Source organism: Arachis stenosperma, chromosome 6, assembly GCF_014773155.1.
Source record: "Arachis stenosperma cultivar V10309 chromosome 6, arast.V10309.gnm1.PFL2, whole genome shotgun sequence".
Classification (NCBI taxonomy): domain Eukaryota; kingdom Viridiplantae; phylum Streptophyta; class Magnoliopsida; order Fabales; family Fabaceae; genus Arachis; species Arachis stenosperma.
Window position 1 is genome coordinate 145,071,749 of NC_080382.1, and position 17,332 is coordinate 145,089,080.

A 17,332-nucleotide genomic window follows, 5' to 3' on the forward strand; every position below is an offset into this window, starting at 1 on the left:
TTTCTAATAACCAATTCTTCGTTCTTATGGCTGCAGATGAGCAGATCATGCCCACGTGCGAATTACATGTAAATGTAATTAATATATGATAATGAACCTGCGTGCCATTAAAGACTACCTTGAACATCGACTTATCTATTTTTATTTGAGTTAATGATATATGTTAAGGGCTACTTGTAATTCGGATCTTTTGTTTTTGGATTTTTTTAAAATTATTTTTGGATAGATAATGAATGTATGTACTTGAACTCAAAGAAAAATAATAGCCACTAAAATCCCCTTTGATGCGCATGACGATACAATAAGAGTTACTACACACTATAAGAGAGACGATAGATATCAGCCGCTATTTAGTGGCGGTTTGTGAAGCCACCGTTATTTATTAGTTTTGCGACGGTTGTACTGGCGACGAATAGACGAAAGAACTTAGAATTTAAACACATTTTTAATTAAGTGTTTATATTTTTTTATTGGGCCTTTACATTATTTTTAATTTTATAGTTAGATCATTTTTATATTACAAATGTTAAAATTAATAGAATATTTCTCCTAAAATATATATAGTCAAAGATCTAGGTTTTTTTTAATTATAAATATCTTTAATTTGCAAAGAAATATTTAGGTAATTTTAATATTTTTTACATTAAAAATGACGTAATTATAAAATTAAAAATAGTGTAGAGGCCAATTGAAAAAAATGATAAAAATTTAATTAAAAATTTAGTAAAATTATAAAAACCGATAGAATAATTAAACCATAATATAATATGAAGAAATTAAATGGCACTATTTAGTAGTTTGATTGCTTCTTAGTGTGACGGGATCTCATGTCACGGAGTCTCTTCTCTTCTGATAGTAGTTTTGCAAACCTGATTAACAAAAAAAATAAATGAAAAAAAAACCCTCAAATGTGTTAGTAATAATACTTCTATAATTTGTCACTTAATTTTTAATAGGCGTATGTTATTTAATATAATATTATTTCTTAAATTTAATTTTATTTTGTGTTTTGCCTAATTTAACCTTTTGAGAGCTTCTTCATTGGTTTCTCCTTTGTCTAGTGGCTCAAATCGACCATTCTTCAAATTAACCCTAGAGACTGGTTTCTTCAACAAATTTTCACCAATTTGGCAAAGCCTCTCCAAGTTCTCCTTAGAAGATATGTCAACTGAAGAATCAGTTCCTGTCAATGTATCATCCTGCACAATAATATGTTCAACAAATTAAATTTAATATAATCACTCATGCTTAATGAATTAATATTTAACTTTTTACTAAAAAAATATATATACATATATGCTTTTATAATTTTTTTTTTGTTTTCAACAGTATTTTCAGTCTGATAGATCTGAACTCTATTAAGAGTTTTTCGCTGACCAACGCAAAATTCAAATTCCTAACACTTACTTAAACAGACTAATCAGCTAATAATCACTAGACCGAACCAAATTATTTTTATAATATTTAATTTTAATGCACTCTCATTGTAATATAGTTTTATACGTACATTTAATTATATAATGCCGAATCAATAAAAATAATTATTTTTTGTATAATTATGTAAATAGTCATCTAAAATAATAAATATGATTAAATGATTATGAAAAATATTTTACGGTTTCAATGATTTTACCTGAATTCGAAGGTAATTTTCTTTGAAATGAAGTGCTTGAGTGAGAGCAGCTAAGTGAAAATCAACCATATCGCCACTTGATTGAGAAAAAATATTAATTAAAGGACTGGTACCACTATAGGTTAGCCAATCCAATAGTCCCCATTTAGCTGCCTTTTTTGCATTGAATTTTCCATCATTTTTGGCTGCTCCTGTCCCTATTGAAATAATTAGGAAGCGACCATAGTCTGTAGGTTTGATGGCCAAGAAATCTGTATTTTCATCAATGATTTGCTTTGTTATTTGATTCATGGCAAGTAAAGTCTGCATGCATCATCATAAATTACAAAAATTAAAAAAATAAAAAAGAATTAGTACACTAGTTCAATTCTAAAGTTAAAAATAAAAAACTATAAAAATACCGGATTATAATATCATCTGTATTAGTAATTTTATGTATTATTTGTGTATAAATAGGGGCGGAGCTACATAGTGAGAAAAGGGCAACGCCCCCTCATTTTAATTTTTTATATGTAAATTATATGTAAATTTTAGTTTAATCCTCCTCAAAAACTTATTTTAATATTATTTTATTGCGTAAATAATTTTAGCCCCCTCTAATATAATATTTTTTCTAGTTCCGCTCTTGTGTATAAACGTTTTTACACAAATTTTTTATTGTACATTTTGAATTCTATCACATGCTTACAGACGAATGAACTGACTAATCGAAATTGATTGAGATTATATCGAAACTAAACTAATATAATAACTTTAAAAAAATAAATATAAATAAGAATTTATACCGGATTATTGGCACAAACACCACCATCAATGAGGTTAAATTCATGTAGATTTCCATTTGAATCCTTGTTGGTGAAGTGATGGGCAGGGAGATAAGTAGGTGCAGCTGATGTGCTAATGCATATATCTGATAGTTTAGCATCAAAGCCAGGAGAATTCTTAATCTGCATATCAATGATTGTTCTCAGATCTTGTTAGGGTTTATTTATTTGGTGCATTGATTTCATAATTAATTTATTTTAGAAAAGTATAAGTAAAAAAATTTTAATCAGCCAACTTTAAATAACTGTAATTAATAATTAATAATTTTGTATTTTTTAAAAAATAAATTTTAAATAATTATTAATTAATAATAATTAATTAATATAAAATATAATTTAAAAATATGTGTTGGCTTGTTATTGACTAAATCCTTATTGATTATCTAACAAAATTTATTTATTTTTTATTCACACTAGCCCTAGTAAAAAAATAAATTATTCTAAACTAATTAAAGGAACAAAAATTCAAAATAATAAAATGAGACCTGGTAAGATGAGAAAATAGTTGGTTGTAAACATTTGATGTCAAAGGTGGGAATGACAACATTGGTGATTGTCTGGTGCAAACGAATGTCTCCAAGTTTATTTCTAATCACTCTCTGCAAGTATTTTCCATCATATTTTGGTCCTCCCAATTGTCTAATTACCTTTGCCATCAGTGTTCCACGCAGGCCCCTGTAATAAGAATTTTAGTCACTTATTAAACTGGTTAAATTGAATTTATATTTTGATTAGTATCCAATTTAATTAAATTAGTTTTGAATTTTGTTCCGAACTAGCTAGTTACTCAAACTCAAATTTTTAAATAGAAAATCAGGTATAAGTACTTTATTTACCCATTTTCAATTTTAGTTAAGTTTAAATTTTTTTTAGTTAAAATTTTTAGTAGGATCACCCAATATTTGGTTCTCATCCAATATATAAAATAATAAATGCAATTTTTTTAAGAATTTAATTTTAATACACTATCGATGTAAAGTAATTTTACATGTACATCTAATCACGTAACGTCACATCATAAAAAATTATTATTATTTTTATTATTGATCATGTGAATAACTAGTCATTCAAAAAAATGAACGTGATTGCACGACTACGACTATAGGACATCAAAATTAACTCATACTTTAAATAGGTAAAATTCACTCAAAACAAGTAAAATTTGAATGTAAGAGTTTATATTTGTTTTTTTTTTTTGTGAAAAATTAACACATGATCTTTCTTTTTGCTTAAAAAGAATTGGGAGAATATTACAAAATTAAGACTTGTGATTATTCGATGATTAAATTGGTGCACATGTAACCTTTCAAAGATTATGTATTAATCCAAAAATGAATGACAAGAAATGACCTATATTGTGGGAAAATTTTTGGGCAGTGCTCCAAGTAAAATGGTTTGATATCTTTAGCAGCAAAAAGTGGACGGTTATGTTTATCTGGAGCAGTTAACATAGCAGTTACAAGGCCTCCAGTGCTTGTTCCTGATATCATATCAAAATAATCTGCAAGTCTTGCATCTTCACCATCTAACTCCTACATATGCATAGTGGTGGGAACATTATTTAATGTTAAATTTACGGTAAAAACTCAAATGAAGTCGACTTCACGTGAAGTTGATACCTGAGAGTCGTTAGATGATTTGACTGGTTTGACTGAATTTTCATCTAACGGCTCTCAGATATCAATTTCATGTGAAGTCGACTGCACCTAAGTTTCTACCATGAATTTACTCTTAGAAAAGAGAACTAATGATACATAAGACGTGACAATTTTTAAAAAAATTATAATCCAAATTTATCAAAGGTGAAAATTCAGGAATACAGTTGACTTCATGTGAAGTTGATAGCTAAGAGTTAGTACATGGCAATTTAATCAAATATATCAAATCATTTAACGACTTTCAACTATCAATTTCGTATGAAGTTAACTGTACTTGAGTTTCCACCTTATAATACTCTTACGAAATAGGTGGTATATATGAATGCAACATTATGATTTTAAGGGTTTCAATTCAATCTGTTCATAACACTAATTATAGTCCAATTTACTTTTATTTTGAGTTAACAAACATATAGCTGCTACCATTTTAGAAAAATTATTTAATTTTAATAAAAAAATAGAAGATATATATACAAATGATTTCATATATATACCTGAAGCTGTGATTCAATCAAATTAAGAATAGTAGCAGAAATAATTCCCCTAATACCACCTCCATCAATGCTGAGAATGGTAATTAAGTTCCCATAAGTTGGGGGCTGATGATCATGAATTTGTTCGGTAGATGATTTTGATCTCTCCATGGAATATATAGAGAAACTAACTTAGGATTTTTAGAACTATCTTAACCTAATAATGATTCAGGTTTTGCTATGATTCAGGACTTATAGTAGTGGCTATATTTATAGTGGCAAAAACCTTTGATTTCCGTATCAAATTTCACACGGTCCAAACAAATTGCAAATTAAATCGTACCACCATAGATAAGTTAAGAGAGTTATCAACTGCCTAATTTTCCATACCAATTAGACAAACTTAGCTTTTACTATGTAGCAGTGAAAGTCCTTAATTAAGGGCTTAAGGAAATTCATATATAACTAATTAAAATTAGGTCTATACCGTCGCTATTTGTTGTGACGGTTTACATACCCTAGTACGTGTGACTTAGGAACTTCATAATTTAATTATTAGTGGTCAATGCATATCACTTGGTTAATAATTAATGACCACACACATTTCGTAATAATCGGTTTCTGAATAAGATAAGAGTTAATAACATGTGTTAAACATGTGAGACGAGCTTACTTTAATTTATTTGGAATGTATACGCAAGAAGCACACAATATCACATATGAGCTAATCCAAAATGTTTGATAACAAAAAAAAATCAGCCAAAGGCATAATTAAATATTATTTAATTAAATTTAGATATTTTAATAATTTTTTAAATATTAAATTTAAATTTTAGTATACATATAAAAATATAAGGTTGATTATTTTTATAAAATTATTTTATACTAATAATACAAGCATGAAAATTCAATTCATGTATATAACTTTATTTTGGATGCTCAATATGAGTTCCGTATGGCAACATAAAAATTAATGAAAGAGATCACATATCACTGTTTAAAATTTTTTATTTGTATGCATAATTTTAATTACTTAAATGCAATAATAATTCATCATTAGATATATATTATTATGGATGTGAGGTTATTATAAGCCAGCTTCTAAAGTATGATCATATATTCTGTTTTGAACGAAAATTGTATAATTCACCGTACATTGTCTGAATTATTGGTTAGATATTAAATTTTGTATTATATCATAGATTTTTTTATATTATCTATTATTATATTGGATTTTTTTTTTTTGTAAATAAAATTTAAATTTGAGATTTTTAGGTTTTAAAAAGTAGACATTATGATATTATATCATAAAATTATTTAAAAAAAATTAAATTAATAAAATAATATAAATAATAATAAAATAATATAAATAAATAATTATATCTAATAAAATTAAAGTATTTGAAATTAAAGAAAACTCACATATTCAAATCATAGAAAAATTACACGAAAAGGAAAACAACGAGTGTCAAATTTATTGTCCGATTAAATTAGTTTTTGGAATGATTTTCTAATTTTCTTTGGATGGGTTGAAAATTGAAATAGCTTTAAAGTTTAAACTCATTAAATAAAAAAAGGGAAAAACGATATAGATGTCTTTTTGTTTTTGTTTTTAGTTTAGTTTAGGTTTTTTTTTTTTTTGGTTTTTCATGGTATTATATTTTTGGTCTGAATAGATATGTAATTATATTAAAGGAAAGGTCCAATTTCCAAAGGCCCAAAAAGCAACAAACCATGTCTTCAGCAAGAAAATTAAAAGCCACTGAAAGGTATACCAAAAAAAAAAAAAAACCCACTGAAAGGTTCTTTGAAGCAATTGGCATATTCCAGTGACCAAATGTAGAAAATCAAACAAGTGTTGATCTACAATGCTCCATTTCTAACTCAACAAAATAGAATAAGAGAGATATGGTCTCTCCCGCCATATTCGCCTCTAACCTCTCCATCTTCATTTCCTACACAAAGAGACTCAAAGTCAATCAAATCAAATACCATACCAACTTCCTTCCTCTCTCAACCCCCAAAACCCCTTCTTTCACTTTGTTTTTTAATTCTTGCAATCACAATTTATTACTCTAAAACCATTTTGTTTTTCTTCTTTTTTTCATACACAAAGAGAGAGGCAATATAAAAAAAAAAAAGAAAAAAATATGCACCGAATTTGTTATAGAACGCGACCCCTTCTTCGCTTCCCTCGTCAAAGAAGTATTTCTTCAGAATCACAATCACCTTCTTCTTCCTCTTCTGCTTCTTCTTTTGCTAATAATAATAATAATCAAAACGGTGAAAATGATATTAATATTAATCTTCGAAATTCCCAAAATGTCCCTCCACCTGTTCCTCGCATTAACAACCGTCTCTTCATTCAGCAATCTCCTTCACGCGCCTCCGCAATCGCCCTCTCCGCCGCCGTAGTCTCCGCGGTCGTCGCCTCCATCACGCTTTTCAACTCGCAGCAGAAATCCGATCATCATCACCATGGCAACGGAGGTGGTGCTCTCGAGAATGCAGCGCAGAAGTCTGCGGACTCGCTCGGGAAGATCTTCCACCACGCGCAGCGGACGGGAGCAGCTGCCGCCGTGCTGTGGCAATCGCTGCGGTCGGTATTGTCGTCGGCGAACCACGAGGTACGGTCAGGGTTTGAGATAAGAGTCGCGGCGCTGCTCGCTGATATAGCCGCTGCGAATTCTGGACGCAGGGCGGCAATCGTTGGAGCTGGCGGAGGCGCCGTCGTGGATTGGCTGTTGGAGTCTGTGACGTCTCCCAAGGATGGCGGCGGTGCACAGGCGGAGTCGGCGAGGGCGCTGGCATACCTTATTGCGGACCCTAACGTCTCTGCCGCCGTGCTTGGAAGGCCTCACGCCATTCCCAAACTTCTGAGGTTCATCTTCTCGTGCCAGCCTCGGCGGAATTCCAAGAACAAGAAGGTAAATTTTGATTATGTGTTGTAAGGTTTTTTTATTTGTGCATTGTGTTATGTAATCATCCTGTTAACGGCGTTTTGTACTAGCTTATTTTAGCTTGAACGCAGATTTTAGAGAAATAATCAGTTAATTCCAAGATATACATATCACCAAGCTTGATTGGTACTGTTAGGATTAGGATTTGCATATGCATGTGTATTTCAAGTATGTTTTTAGTGTAAGAGTGTTTGAGTCATGTTATAAATGCAGATATATAACAAAATCTCTACGTAGCTGTGGGATTTTGTTAGTAGTGCACTAAGGACACAAGTTTAGGAATAATACTAGTTAACAAGCTTATTTTGTTTTATGCTTCAAAGTGTCAAATGCAGCTTTCCAAGGTGATACTGATACCTCTCCGAAAGGAACCTGCGCTTTCCTTAATTATATCTTGCATTGTTTTATTTGCTCAAGATGTAATATATAATTAAGTAAAGTATACTTTTTGTTCCTAATGTTTGCGGTTTTCTTCAAAAATAGCTCTAATGTTTAATTTCATTCAATTTTGTTCCTAACTTTTTCGGTTCATTAAATTTTAACTTTAACGTTTTTTATTTGTGTCAAAACTATGCCTGGATATTTTTAATTTTGTCTCTTAACGTTTTAGATGGATTTAACATTTAGGCATAATTTTGACATGAAAAAACGTTAGAGACAAAATTGAATGGATTAAACATTTGGGGTATTTTTGAAGAAAATCACAATGTTATGGACAAAAAGTATACTTTACCCCATATAATCTGATCATTGTTTTTATATATCATATAATATATTTATTGGTTTATCTGCCATGGATATGTTATATGAATGATAGCTTCAATCTAACTATTGTTGATTGTGCCCTTTTCTGATTTTGACGTTGGATGTTGCACTATTTGCTATGGCAGCAGCATTCAAGACACAGTGCGCTTGATATCTCGGATTCTTTGAAGGGTAGGAGTATGCTGGTAGCTGCAATTATGGACATTGTTACATCCAGCTGCAACAATGCAGAACAGGTATCTTTTAAGCCGTCATTGCCTGGAAATGCTGAGACCAGGGACATTGCTGCTGCTCTACAAGTTATTGAGGAAGGGGGTTTGCACTTGGATGAGCCACCCGAAGATGATGGTGGTAGTGGTGACAGTGGAAAGAAAGGGATTGGAATCAAGATACTTGAAGGTGGTACCACTGTCTTAGGGCTTTCAAGGACCAGCTGTTTAATGCAGGTCAATAATTCTAATTCCAGCCACAAGGAACTGTTAAAGCATTATACTCCTAAACCACTCGTATATGAAAGTAAGTATGACAATTCATTAGCACAAGATGATATGTCCGCTGCTGTAGTTCCTGGTCTCTGGGATGATTTGCTTTATGAACATGTCGCTGTTCCTTTTGCATCCTGGGCATTGGCAAATTGGGCAACGGCATCACAGTTGAATAGATCTCGTATTCAAGAACTAGACCAAGATGGAAACGCCATCATGTCTGCTTTATTGGCACCAGAGAGATCTGTCAAATGGCATGCAAGTTTGGTGGCATGGTTGCTGTTAGAAGACCGCAATATGCCTTTGAATGATTCTATTTCTGATTGGAGTTCCAGTCTTCTTTCTACTATATCCCAGGCCTGCAAGCATGAAGACTTTTCACTGGCCAAGGTAGCTTTTTCTGCTTTTCTGTTATCTGTCGAGAGAAGTCCAGAGGCACAGAAGATAGTGATGGATAAAGGTTTAAATTCAATGAGAGACATTGCCAAGCAGACATCAAAGAATAAGCAAGTGCAAGAAGCAATGGCAAAGGCATTAGAACTACTCTGTACTGGGGACTTCCATTTGTCTCTTGAGGAGGGTCAAAAATGGTCAGGCATTCTTCTTCCTTGGGTTTTTGGAACATTTTCCTCTAATGCTATACAATCTTCAGCCATAAAGATTCTTTCTCAGATATTAGAAGACCATGGACCAAAAGCTGTGCCAGTTTCTCAAGGATGGTTAGTCATGCTGCTAAATGAAGTGCAAAGTTCCATCAAGAAATCAAATGATAAACAAACCAGTCAACCTAAAAGTGATAATGTGAAGGTATGGGAATGATTTTGTTCTTTCTGTTACATGATGATTTATATGCATTGAACTCAAAAATGACATTTCATGTTGTAATCGCGCTGTTGCAATTCCAAGTCAACAGTTTAATATACCTGTGTCAACCTTTGCAGACCTTAATTAATCACTCCAATATTGCTTCTGCTGCACAAGTTGCAAATCAGCTAGCTAGTGCAGTTGTTATTCTGTCTGCAAAACAATTGAAAACTACTTCCAATACTGTGGATGCATCCCCGCTGGCTGATTTTCTTGCTCTGGATCCTTTAGCAGCAGCATTTAAAAATTTGAAAGTAGATAGTCTGCCTAAATTAGATGCTGCAGATTCTGCTGTAGCTACCTTGAAAGGGATTAAGGCTTTGACTGAAGTTTGTTATGAAGACTCTCTTTGTCAGGAGATGATTGTTGATTTTGGAATCTTATGTTTGCTAAGGCGATTTTTGTTGAATGATGATTATGAAAAACTGGCTGCAATTGAGGCATATGATGCATCATCTAGAGCACATGACGGGCAGGGGAGGAAATCCAATGGCAATGGAGAACCACCTATCTCTGATGCAAAAGATTCATCTAGTCTCCGAGTTCCACCTACAGCTCATATCCGCAGGCATGCTGCTCGGCTGTTGACCGTTCTTTCTCTTCTTCCCAAAGTGAAGAAGTTTATTATAGCTGATAAAACTTGGTGCAAATGGCTTGATGATTGTGCTAATGGGAGAATCCCAGGTTGCAGTGACCCTAAACTACAAAGCTATGCGAGGGCCACAATCCTAAATATTTTTTGTAATGACCAGCTTAATGGAACACCTGATAGTGGAAGCCATAAGGATGGTGGTGTAACAAGTAATAATGACTTCTGCCCTCGGTATGACGACATGATATTCTTGATAAATCCTCATCTTCCTCACTGGAGGTGTCCCAAAAAAACAAATGGACAAGAAGATTCCTCAGAAGACATATCTAAGGCTACTTCCGCTAAAAATTCATCTAAAACAAAGCTAGATGCAAATACTCCTGCCATAGATGTAGTTTTTGTCCATGGCCTCCGTGGTGGGCCTTACAAAACATGGCGCATATCCGAGGACAAATCCTCAACTATGCATACCCTGGTGGAGAAGATTGATGAGGAGGCAGGAAAGCTTGGAACCTTTTGGCCTAGTGAATGGCTTTCCAGTGATTTTGCTGAGGCTCGCATGTTTTCTCTCAAATACAAGGTTTTCCATAGTAAAGCTTAAGATGTTTCTATAAAAAAAAAAGAGATCATGAAATATTTGCCATAGTTAGACCCTGACATGTTTGGTGTTTCTGAATCTTGAATTATTCATTGTTGTTAGCTCTAAAAGCTTTATTAGAGCTTGTTTTGTGTGGGATCCCCTTCTTCTACATCTAACTCTCAAGTAAATGCTTTATGCAGACTAACCTCACACAGTGGTCTGGAGCTAGCTTGCCGCTTCAGGTTATATTTTTTTTTCCTCCACACTTTATTTATAATTATATTAGTGGGTTAAGAAATCGAGTCATATTTTATTTTCTTCATCACTATCGTGACTTTTTAGACTTCTTTGAAGTTGCGAAAACTTGGCTGTGTGCAATACCAGGATTTCATCCTCGATGAGCCTTTTTAGGGTTTGTAGAAAATTATCAATTTTAAACCTATACTTAATAAACTGGCTTGCCAACCTTGCTTCAGTTGCTCTTTAAGGCCCTACTATCACATATATGATAGTTTTATATTATAAAATGGATGCTGTCAAAACTAGCACTATTCTGAAATACATTGGTTTATATAATAGGATTTTTGTTTTAAAAAAATTTGGTCCTCGTTTTAAAGTTATACTTATGGTTTAATTGGAGGATTATAACTTGTGAGATTCTTTCTACATTATTCAGTTTGACATAATTTTGATAGTTATCATCTGGCTTGCAAATTACTTACACATGACAGTGACAACTTCCACTGCAACTACTCTGAACCGGAATATAGCAAAAAGGAACCAACATGGTTTTTATTTTATTTTTTAATTCTGCAGGAAGTTAGTTCGATGCTCTTGGAGAAGCTTGTTGCTGCAGGAATTGGGGATCGGCCTGTTGTTTTTGTTACTCACAGGTTGGTATGGCTACCGGATTTTTCACATTGCATGTTTGAACACACTGCACTTAGCCTTCTATACATTCATGAGTTGAATGATGCACGCAGAGGAAGTTTTTGCCATTTTTGGTAGTGCAAGTAGCTCAAGCTTAAGAGATTGCTTTATTGACTGTGGAATTGCAGTTTTCATATCTTTGCATCTCATCATTTGTTGAATTATATAATGTGCCTCATACTGTGTTTTCCCTTGTTCCCTTTGTGGTTTTTTTTCTCTACTTTGCAGTATGGGGGGCTTGGTTGTGAAGCAGATCCTTTATAAAGCAAAGGAGGAAAGACATGATAATCTTGTGAAAAATACAAAAGGAATTGTAAGTTTGAACTCCTTAATGATATGCTTAAGAAATGACCGTTTCTGTTGATTTATTCTTTAGTTCGGTTTTAGGTGTTTTATAGCTGCCCACATTTTGGTAGCAAACTTGCAGATATGCCTTGGCGAATGGGCCTTGTGCTACGTCCTGCTCCAACGGTTAGTATCAGAAGACACCTTTTAACATTCGACTATGTATGATAATTTAATCTTTCTCATTGCTACGTTTGAAAGATCTTTAAGAGTTTTTAATGTTTGATAGATTGGGGAGCTAAGAAGTGGGTCTGCAAGATTGATACAGCTTAATGACTATATTCGTCACCTTCACAAGAAAGGGATGCTTGATGTTCTCAGTTTTTGCGAGGTGGTCAGCAGTACATAGTGTTTTCTGTTTGTGTGTATGCGTTGTCTTTTTATGAGTTTAATGGTGTCTGTTTTTGCAGACGAAGGTAACTCCAATTGTTGAAGGTTATGGTGGATGGGCCTTCCGACTGGAAATTGTACCAATCGAGTCTGCATATCCAGGATTTGGGGAACTAGTCGTAAGTATATTATGAAATCGCAGATGAAAATAAATTCAATAATTTATTTGTAGTATTGCAATTTAATTTATTTTCTATCCTATGTATCTTCAAATTTTTTAAACAGGTATTGGAGTCAACAGATCATATAAATTCTTGCAAGCCGTTGAGCCGCGCAGACCCTTCATATATAGAGACATTGAAGTTCTTACAGAAATTGAGAGCATTCTATACTTGAGCTTGTGATGATGCTTCTTTGCGAGATTTGTAAATACTTCTGAAAAGAGTTCAGCTAGGTGTACGGTTTACACGGCTTCTGGTGCGCGACATTCGCATGTCAACTGCATGGGAAGTTCATAGATCTTATGGTTAGATCTGATCGTAGCATGATAGCATTAACAAGTTTAGGACTGACAAATTTCTTGCAAGCCTTCTCATTTGTTTTTTGGCTTGGCCTTAGTTGTACATTTCCATTCCCCAATCATTCATTTGTTGCTTCAAATTTTCATGAACCTTGTGTCTTGTAGGTCTGCTATTTTGGGGTTTGTAATCAGCGTCTCTTGTACATAATAAATAGGAAATATGATAATTACTTATGTATATATATCATTGATTATTGATTATTTTCACATAACAATCATATGTTGTTCTCTGCATAATTGCATTTGTCCTTCCCTATTTGCTCGCACAAGCTAGATGGTCTAGTACGAGGTTAACCTATTTCATTACACAGATTGAATTACCAACTTTTTTCCCCTTTGCGTGCATTCCAAGGTTAAATAATAATTATTATAAGACTGAACTGAAAACATTGTTGGGTTTCTTAAAAAAAAATTTATTGCTTGTTGCCAACTTTAAATTCACTCTTTTATTTATTAAATATTATAAAAATAATAAAAAATGAGTTAAGATGATAAATGGTTTATAATTCAATAGTTAAAAAAATTTGAATTCGAATCTTTAAAATAATATTTTTTATGAATTATATATAAAATTTAATTTCGATACATTATAACTAAATTTTGTAAATAATCATTCAAAAAATAGATATGATTGTATGTATTTTATACCGGCAGTAAATTAAAATTAAATTTTTATATATAATGAATTAAAAGATATTTTAAAAATATCATAAGCCTAGCACATATTCTGGAGAATCTATGAATAGCTTCAGTTAAGTGAGATTAATTTAGATTTGATATAATTTAGGTAGTGTTAAGTGTTATGCGAAAAAACGAACATAAAAGAGAAGAAAAGAAATTTGGGAAGCGAATTAAGATAGCAGAAGCAAAGCATGAGAGATGTTGCTAACGGCAAAAGCTCTTCAACCTCAACTATGCTTATCCACACCACCAACCACCATAACCACCACCACCTCCTCAACTTCACCTTCCAAGAACCTCAACTTCATCACTAACACTCGTACCTTCTCCTTATGCTTATGCGCTCCCAATCCCAACGCTTCCACCACTACTCCTCCGTTGAAGAAGAGGAACAGGTACCGGAGGCTCTATCCTGGAGAGACAACCGGCATCACCGAAGAGATGAGGTTCGTTGCTATGAGGCTTCGCAACACCAATGCTACTCCTAAGTCCCCCGAAAACAAAGAAGAAGAAGAATCATCATCCAACGGTCCTGCTTCTGACACGTGGCATCCATCCGTTCAAGGCTTCCTCCGTTACTTGGTTGATTCCAAACTTGTCTTCAACACCGTCGAACGCATCGTCGACGACTCTGATCACGTCTCTTGTAAGCTTAATTCTTCATGTAGTTAACATAGATTGCGTTTCTTACCTTAATTTTTTTTAGTATTTTGTCAATTTATCATAATTCGAATCTAAGTAATCGATTGCATAGATAGTAGCCAAATTAATTGAACTGGTAATTGAATTAATCCTAGAGAATGGCATGGATCAATAGGAGCATAATAGGATTGTTGAAACTTTATGAGTGTAAAAGCATTGCTATAGTGCTATTGCAGCTGTAGAAACTTCTGAAATTATAATGCTGTGATGCTGACAATAATTTCTATTAACGGTTGGTTGTTTTGGAGGGAAAATTCGGTTGTGTTGACGAGTTTCGCATTACAGATGCTTACTTTAGGAAAACTGGATTGGAAAGGTCAGAAGGGATTGCAAAGGATTTGGAAGGGTTTGAGCAGCAAGGACTTGCAATTCCGAATCCTCGCTCGCCGGGACTGACTTATGCCAAATATTTGGAGGAACTTGCCGAGAGAAGCCCTCCCTTGTTTCTCTCCCATTTCTACAACATATATTTTTCTCACATAGCCGGTGGTCAGGTCATAGCAAAGCAGGTACAACGATTATACTTTCTGTCATCGTATCATTTTGTCATAAAACCACTCATCCCAAAAACTTAAGCTGATAGGAGGAAGCAACATGAATGATTATATCATCTCTAATACATTTTATCATATTTTGTTGATTTCAATTAACCATGTAAAAGTGATAGATAGCTTTGGTATCTATGAGCCTATGGATGATTTTTTTGTGTAGATGAATATAGATATGATAGAATATTTTTAGCTCCCTTGCAATCACCAATTCTACCAATTGGTGCCCTGAATTTCTTTGTGTATTTATGAGCTTCTGAAAGATTTTGTGGGTAAGATATATGAGTGCAAGAAGGCAACTTTCACCATTTTGCTCATAAAATAATTGAATAAATTCGTCACGTAATAAAACTTGCAACAATTAATCCTTTTTGTTCTCTTTTACCTGTCACTGTCACATTATTGGTACATCCCTAGATTAATATATCTGGATACATCCGTAGAACAAAAAGAAAGTGATAGATAAAAGGGAATTGAGAGAGTACTGTTTTATCAGTACTCTTTCTGAACAGACATAGTTAATGCGTGTAGGAGGTCTGCATCATTGCTGAACATGACCGAAAAGCTGATCATTTTGTTGTTTCTTTCAGGTTTCTCAAAAGATCTTCGAAGGGAAGGAGCTAGAACTCTATAGGTGGGAAGGTGATCCAGCGGAGTTGCTAAAGGGTGTTCGCGAGAATCTCAACATGCTTGCAGAGGTTAACTTCTAATAATCATTTTTACTTATAGCTTTTGCAAGTCAGCATCAAATTCAGATTCTGACACATTCATATTGCTTACTGGTGATTCTGGTTGATGCAGCATTGGCCTCGAGATGATAAAAACAAATGCTTAAGAGAAACAACCAAGTCATTCCGGTATTTGAGCCAGATTGTCCGTCTCATCATCTTATGAAGAGAGTTTTGTATCCTTTCCTTGTAACAACATTGACATTTTCCATGGTATGTCCTCTAGAAATACCTATTCTTCCCTTAACTAACTTTGATATTTTGGACTTTTAGTTAATGAAGGAGAGTTTATCCCAACTTAGTAATGCTTGATGCATTATTGGAAAATATATATATTCTTGGTACTTTCCTAGAAAATGATGATCATTGTCAATCAGAAAATGAAAAAAACATTTATTTTGCTTTTAGTGCTTAAACTGAAGAGAAAAAGAGAAAAAAATGGGGTAAATTACATTGACATTCAAAGAGTCAAGACAACATTACACTGACCTCTCCGAAGGTCAATATAGGCATGACAAATCAAGGGGTGCTATGTGTGAAATTTCAAGTGGGAAGGTCAATATAATTTACTAAAAGAAATTGATGCTTTCATATTTTAATGCACTAAAATATCCTTTTTTCTTGCATTTCAATGCAGGTATAGTTATGGTAATCTATTGTTTAGGCCTAAGTAATCATGGCAATCGGCATATGATGTGTTTTGGCAACCATTTTTCTCATAGCAAATATTGATAATGTTTTCATTTTTCTTAGCAGGTGCGTTATATTGGCTATGGATTTGGCCAACAAGATGAAGACCTCAAAAAGTTTTATATTATAGTTGTAGAGATTCATCATCACTATAGTATTATTACTGAAGATATAAAGATTCTACTATGGCCGTTATTTCCAACTTGTGTCTTCTCTATGTGGCTTCGTTTTTGGGATCAGCACATGAAATTTTTTTAGTAATTTGAATGTTATTAGTAGCTAATGAAATTCATGATTGCCATATGACTAGATAGGATTCCAAGCAAAGTTCGCAATTTTGTATAAAATTGATTGGTAAATGATATGTAAGTACCTCTGCAAACATTTAGAAAGTTTAGAAGCATGTTTTGTGTTTTGAATTGTGTATCGATTTAATGTTTATTTATACACCGTTAGCATAATGATATTTTACGTATACATCTAATTATATATCATTACATCAGCAAAAAATTAATTATGTTTTTATGTTATGTGTTAATACTTAATAACCATATAAAAGGACGAATATGACTATAAAATATTTTACATCTTCGGTGCATTAAAGAAATCCCCCCCCCCCCCCCCTAAAAATATAATATATAAGCTACCCAAGTTAAACAATAGTTTTACAAATTTATAATTCCGTCCGAGAATTATATGCTTACCTATGCAATTTGTGTAGTTTAGCGCTTAGTTATAAGTATATTAATATCTAATGATTGTGAAACATAAGTATTTTTAATAATGATTTTGTGTTAAGAAAATTTCTTAACAATGATTTAGAACAATTTTAAACTTTGTTTTTTACAGATAATAATATTTATATGACTCTTGAAAATAATTTATTTCATATGGCTGTTAATCCTGTTATAAAAATTAAATTATGATCTTGAATCTTGATAGGCATAAAATGGCATAAACTATT

The 17,332-nt window shown here is 32.9% G+C and overlaps 3 protein-coding genes across 8 annotated transcripts; 2 read left to right on the top strand and 1 right to left on the bottom strand.

Moving 5' to 3' along the window:
• Positions 1 to 790: 790 nt before the first annotated feature.
• Positions 791 to 4,759, bottom strand: LOC130934925 (patatin-like protein 2). The gene is made up of 7 exons (XM_057864445.1): positions 4,610 to 4,759; positions 3,808 to 3,989; positions 2,943 to 3,132; positions 2,419 to 2,580; positions 1,634 to 1,936; positions 1,024 to 1,199; positions 791 to 869 (listed from the first exon to the last, which is right to left on the bottom strand). The coding sequence occupies exons 1-7, from the start codon at positions 4,757 to 4,759 to the stop codon at positions 791 to 793; spliced, it is 1,242 nt and encodes a 413-aa protein (XP_057720428.1).
• Positions 4,760 to 6,486: 1,727 nt separating this feature from the next.
• Positions 6,487 to 13,383, top strand: LOC130935480 (uncharacterized). 5 transcript variants are annotated; one of them, XR_009067884.1, is made up of 10 exons: positions 6,487 to 7,515; positions 8,439 to 9,605; positions 9,740 to 10,834; positions 11,035 to 11,076; positions 11,651 to 11,727; positions 11,993 to 12,077; positions 12,181 to 12,235; positions 12,339 to 12,440; positions 12,520 to 12,618; positions 12,725 to 13,383. XR_009067884.1 is itself a non-coding variant. In XM_057865241.1 (10 exons), the coding sequence occupies exons 1-10, from the start codon at positions 6,739 to 6,741 to the stop codon at positions 12,833 to 12,835; spliced, it is 3,639 nt and encodes a 1,212-aa protein (XP_057721224.1). In that variant the 5' UTR covers positions 6,487 to 6,738; the 3' UTR covers positions 12,836 to 13,383. The 5 variants fall into 5 exon arrangements, 2 of the variants coding, with proteins under 2 accessions (XP_057721224.1, XP_057721225.1); XR_009067883.1 differs by having other exon boundaries at positions 12,141 to 12,235; positions 12,725 to 12,771; XR_009067885.1 differs by having other exon boundaries at positions 12,192 to 12,235; positions 12,725 to 12,771.
• Positions 13,384 to 13,818: 435 nt separating this feature from the next.
• LOC130933248 (probable inactive heme oxygenase 2, chloroplastic) lies at positions 13,819 to 16,671 on the top strand. 2 transcript variants are annotated; one of them, XM_057862807.1, is made up of 5 exons: positions 13,819 to 14,346; positions 14,688 to 14,911; positions 15,541 to 15,648; positions 15,752 to 15,891; positions 16,432 to 16,671. In XM_057862807.1, exons 1-4 carry the CDS (start codon positions 13,899 to 13,901, stop codon positions 15,842 to 15,844), a joined length of 873 nt encoding a protein of 290 aa, XP_057718790.1. In that variant the 5' UTR covers positions 13,819 to 13,898; the 3' UTR covers positions 15,845 to 15,891; positions 16,432 to 16,671. The 2 variants fall into 2 exon arrangements, with proteins under 2 accessions (XP_057718790.1, XP_057718791.1); XM_057862808.1 differs by having other exon boundaries at positions 16,435 to 16,671.
• The last annotated feature ends 661 nt before the right edge of the window (positions 16,672 to 17,332 follow it).

Excerpts from the sequence above, each read along its gene's own strand:
- LOC130934925 (XM_057864445.1), bottom strand. The coding sequence starts at position 4,759 with ATGGAGAGATCAAAATCATCTACCGAACAAATTCATGATCATCAGCCC. Across the intron at positions 3,990-4,609 it reads TGATTGAATCACAGCTTCAG|GAGTTAGATGGTGAAGATGC; the intron begins GTATATATATGA and ends ATGCATATGTAG. Across the intron at positions 1,200-1,633 it reads AAAATTACCTTCGAATTCAG|GATGATACATTGACAGGAAC; the intron begins GTAAAATCATTG and ends ATTATTGTGCAG.
- LOC130935480 (XM_057865241.1), top strand. The coding sequence starts at position 6,739 with ATGCACCGAATTTGTTATAGAACGCGACCCCTTCTTCGCTTCCCTCGT. Across the intron at positions 10,835-11,034 it reads TGTTTTCTCTCAAATACAAG|ACTAACCTCACACAGTGGTC; the intron begins GTTTTCCATAGT and ends TGCTTTATGCAG. Across the intron at positions 12,236-12,338 it reads TGCTACGTCCTGCTCCAACG|ATTGGGGAGCTAAGAAGTGG; the intron begins GTTAGTATCAGA and ends AATGTTTGATAG.
- LOC130933248 (XM_057862807.1), top strand. The coding sequence starts at position 13,899 with ATGTTGCTAACGGCAAAAGCTCTTCAACCTCAACTATGCTTATCCACA. Across the intron at positions 14,347-14,687 it reads CGACTCTGATCACGTCTCTT|ATGCTTACTTTAGGAAAACT; the intron begins GTAAGCTTAATT and ends TTCGCATTACAG. Across the intron at positions 15,649-15,751 it reads ATCTCAACATGCTTGCAGAG|CATTGGCCTCGAGATGATAA; the intron begins GTTAACTTCTAA and ends TGGTTGATGCAG.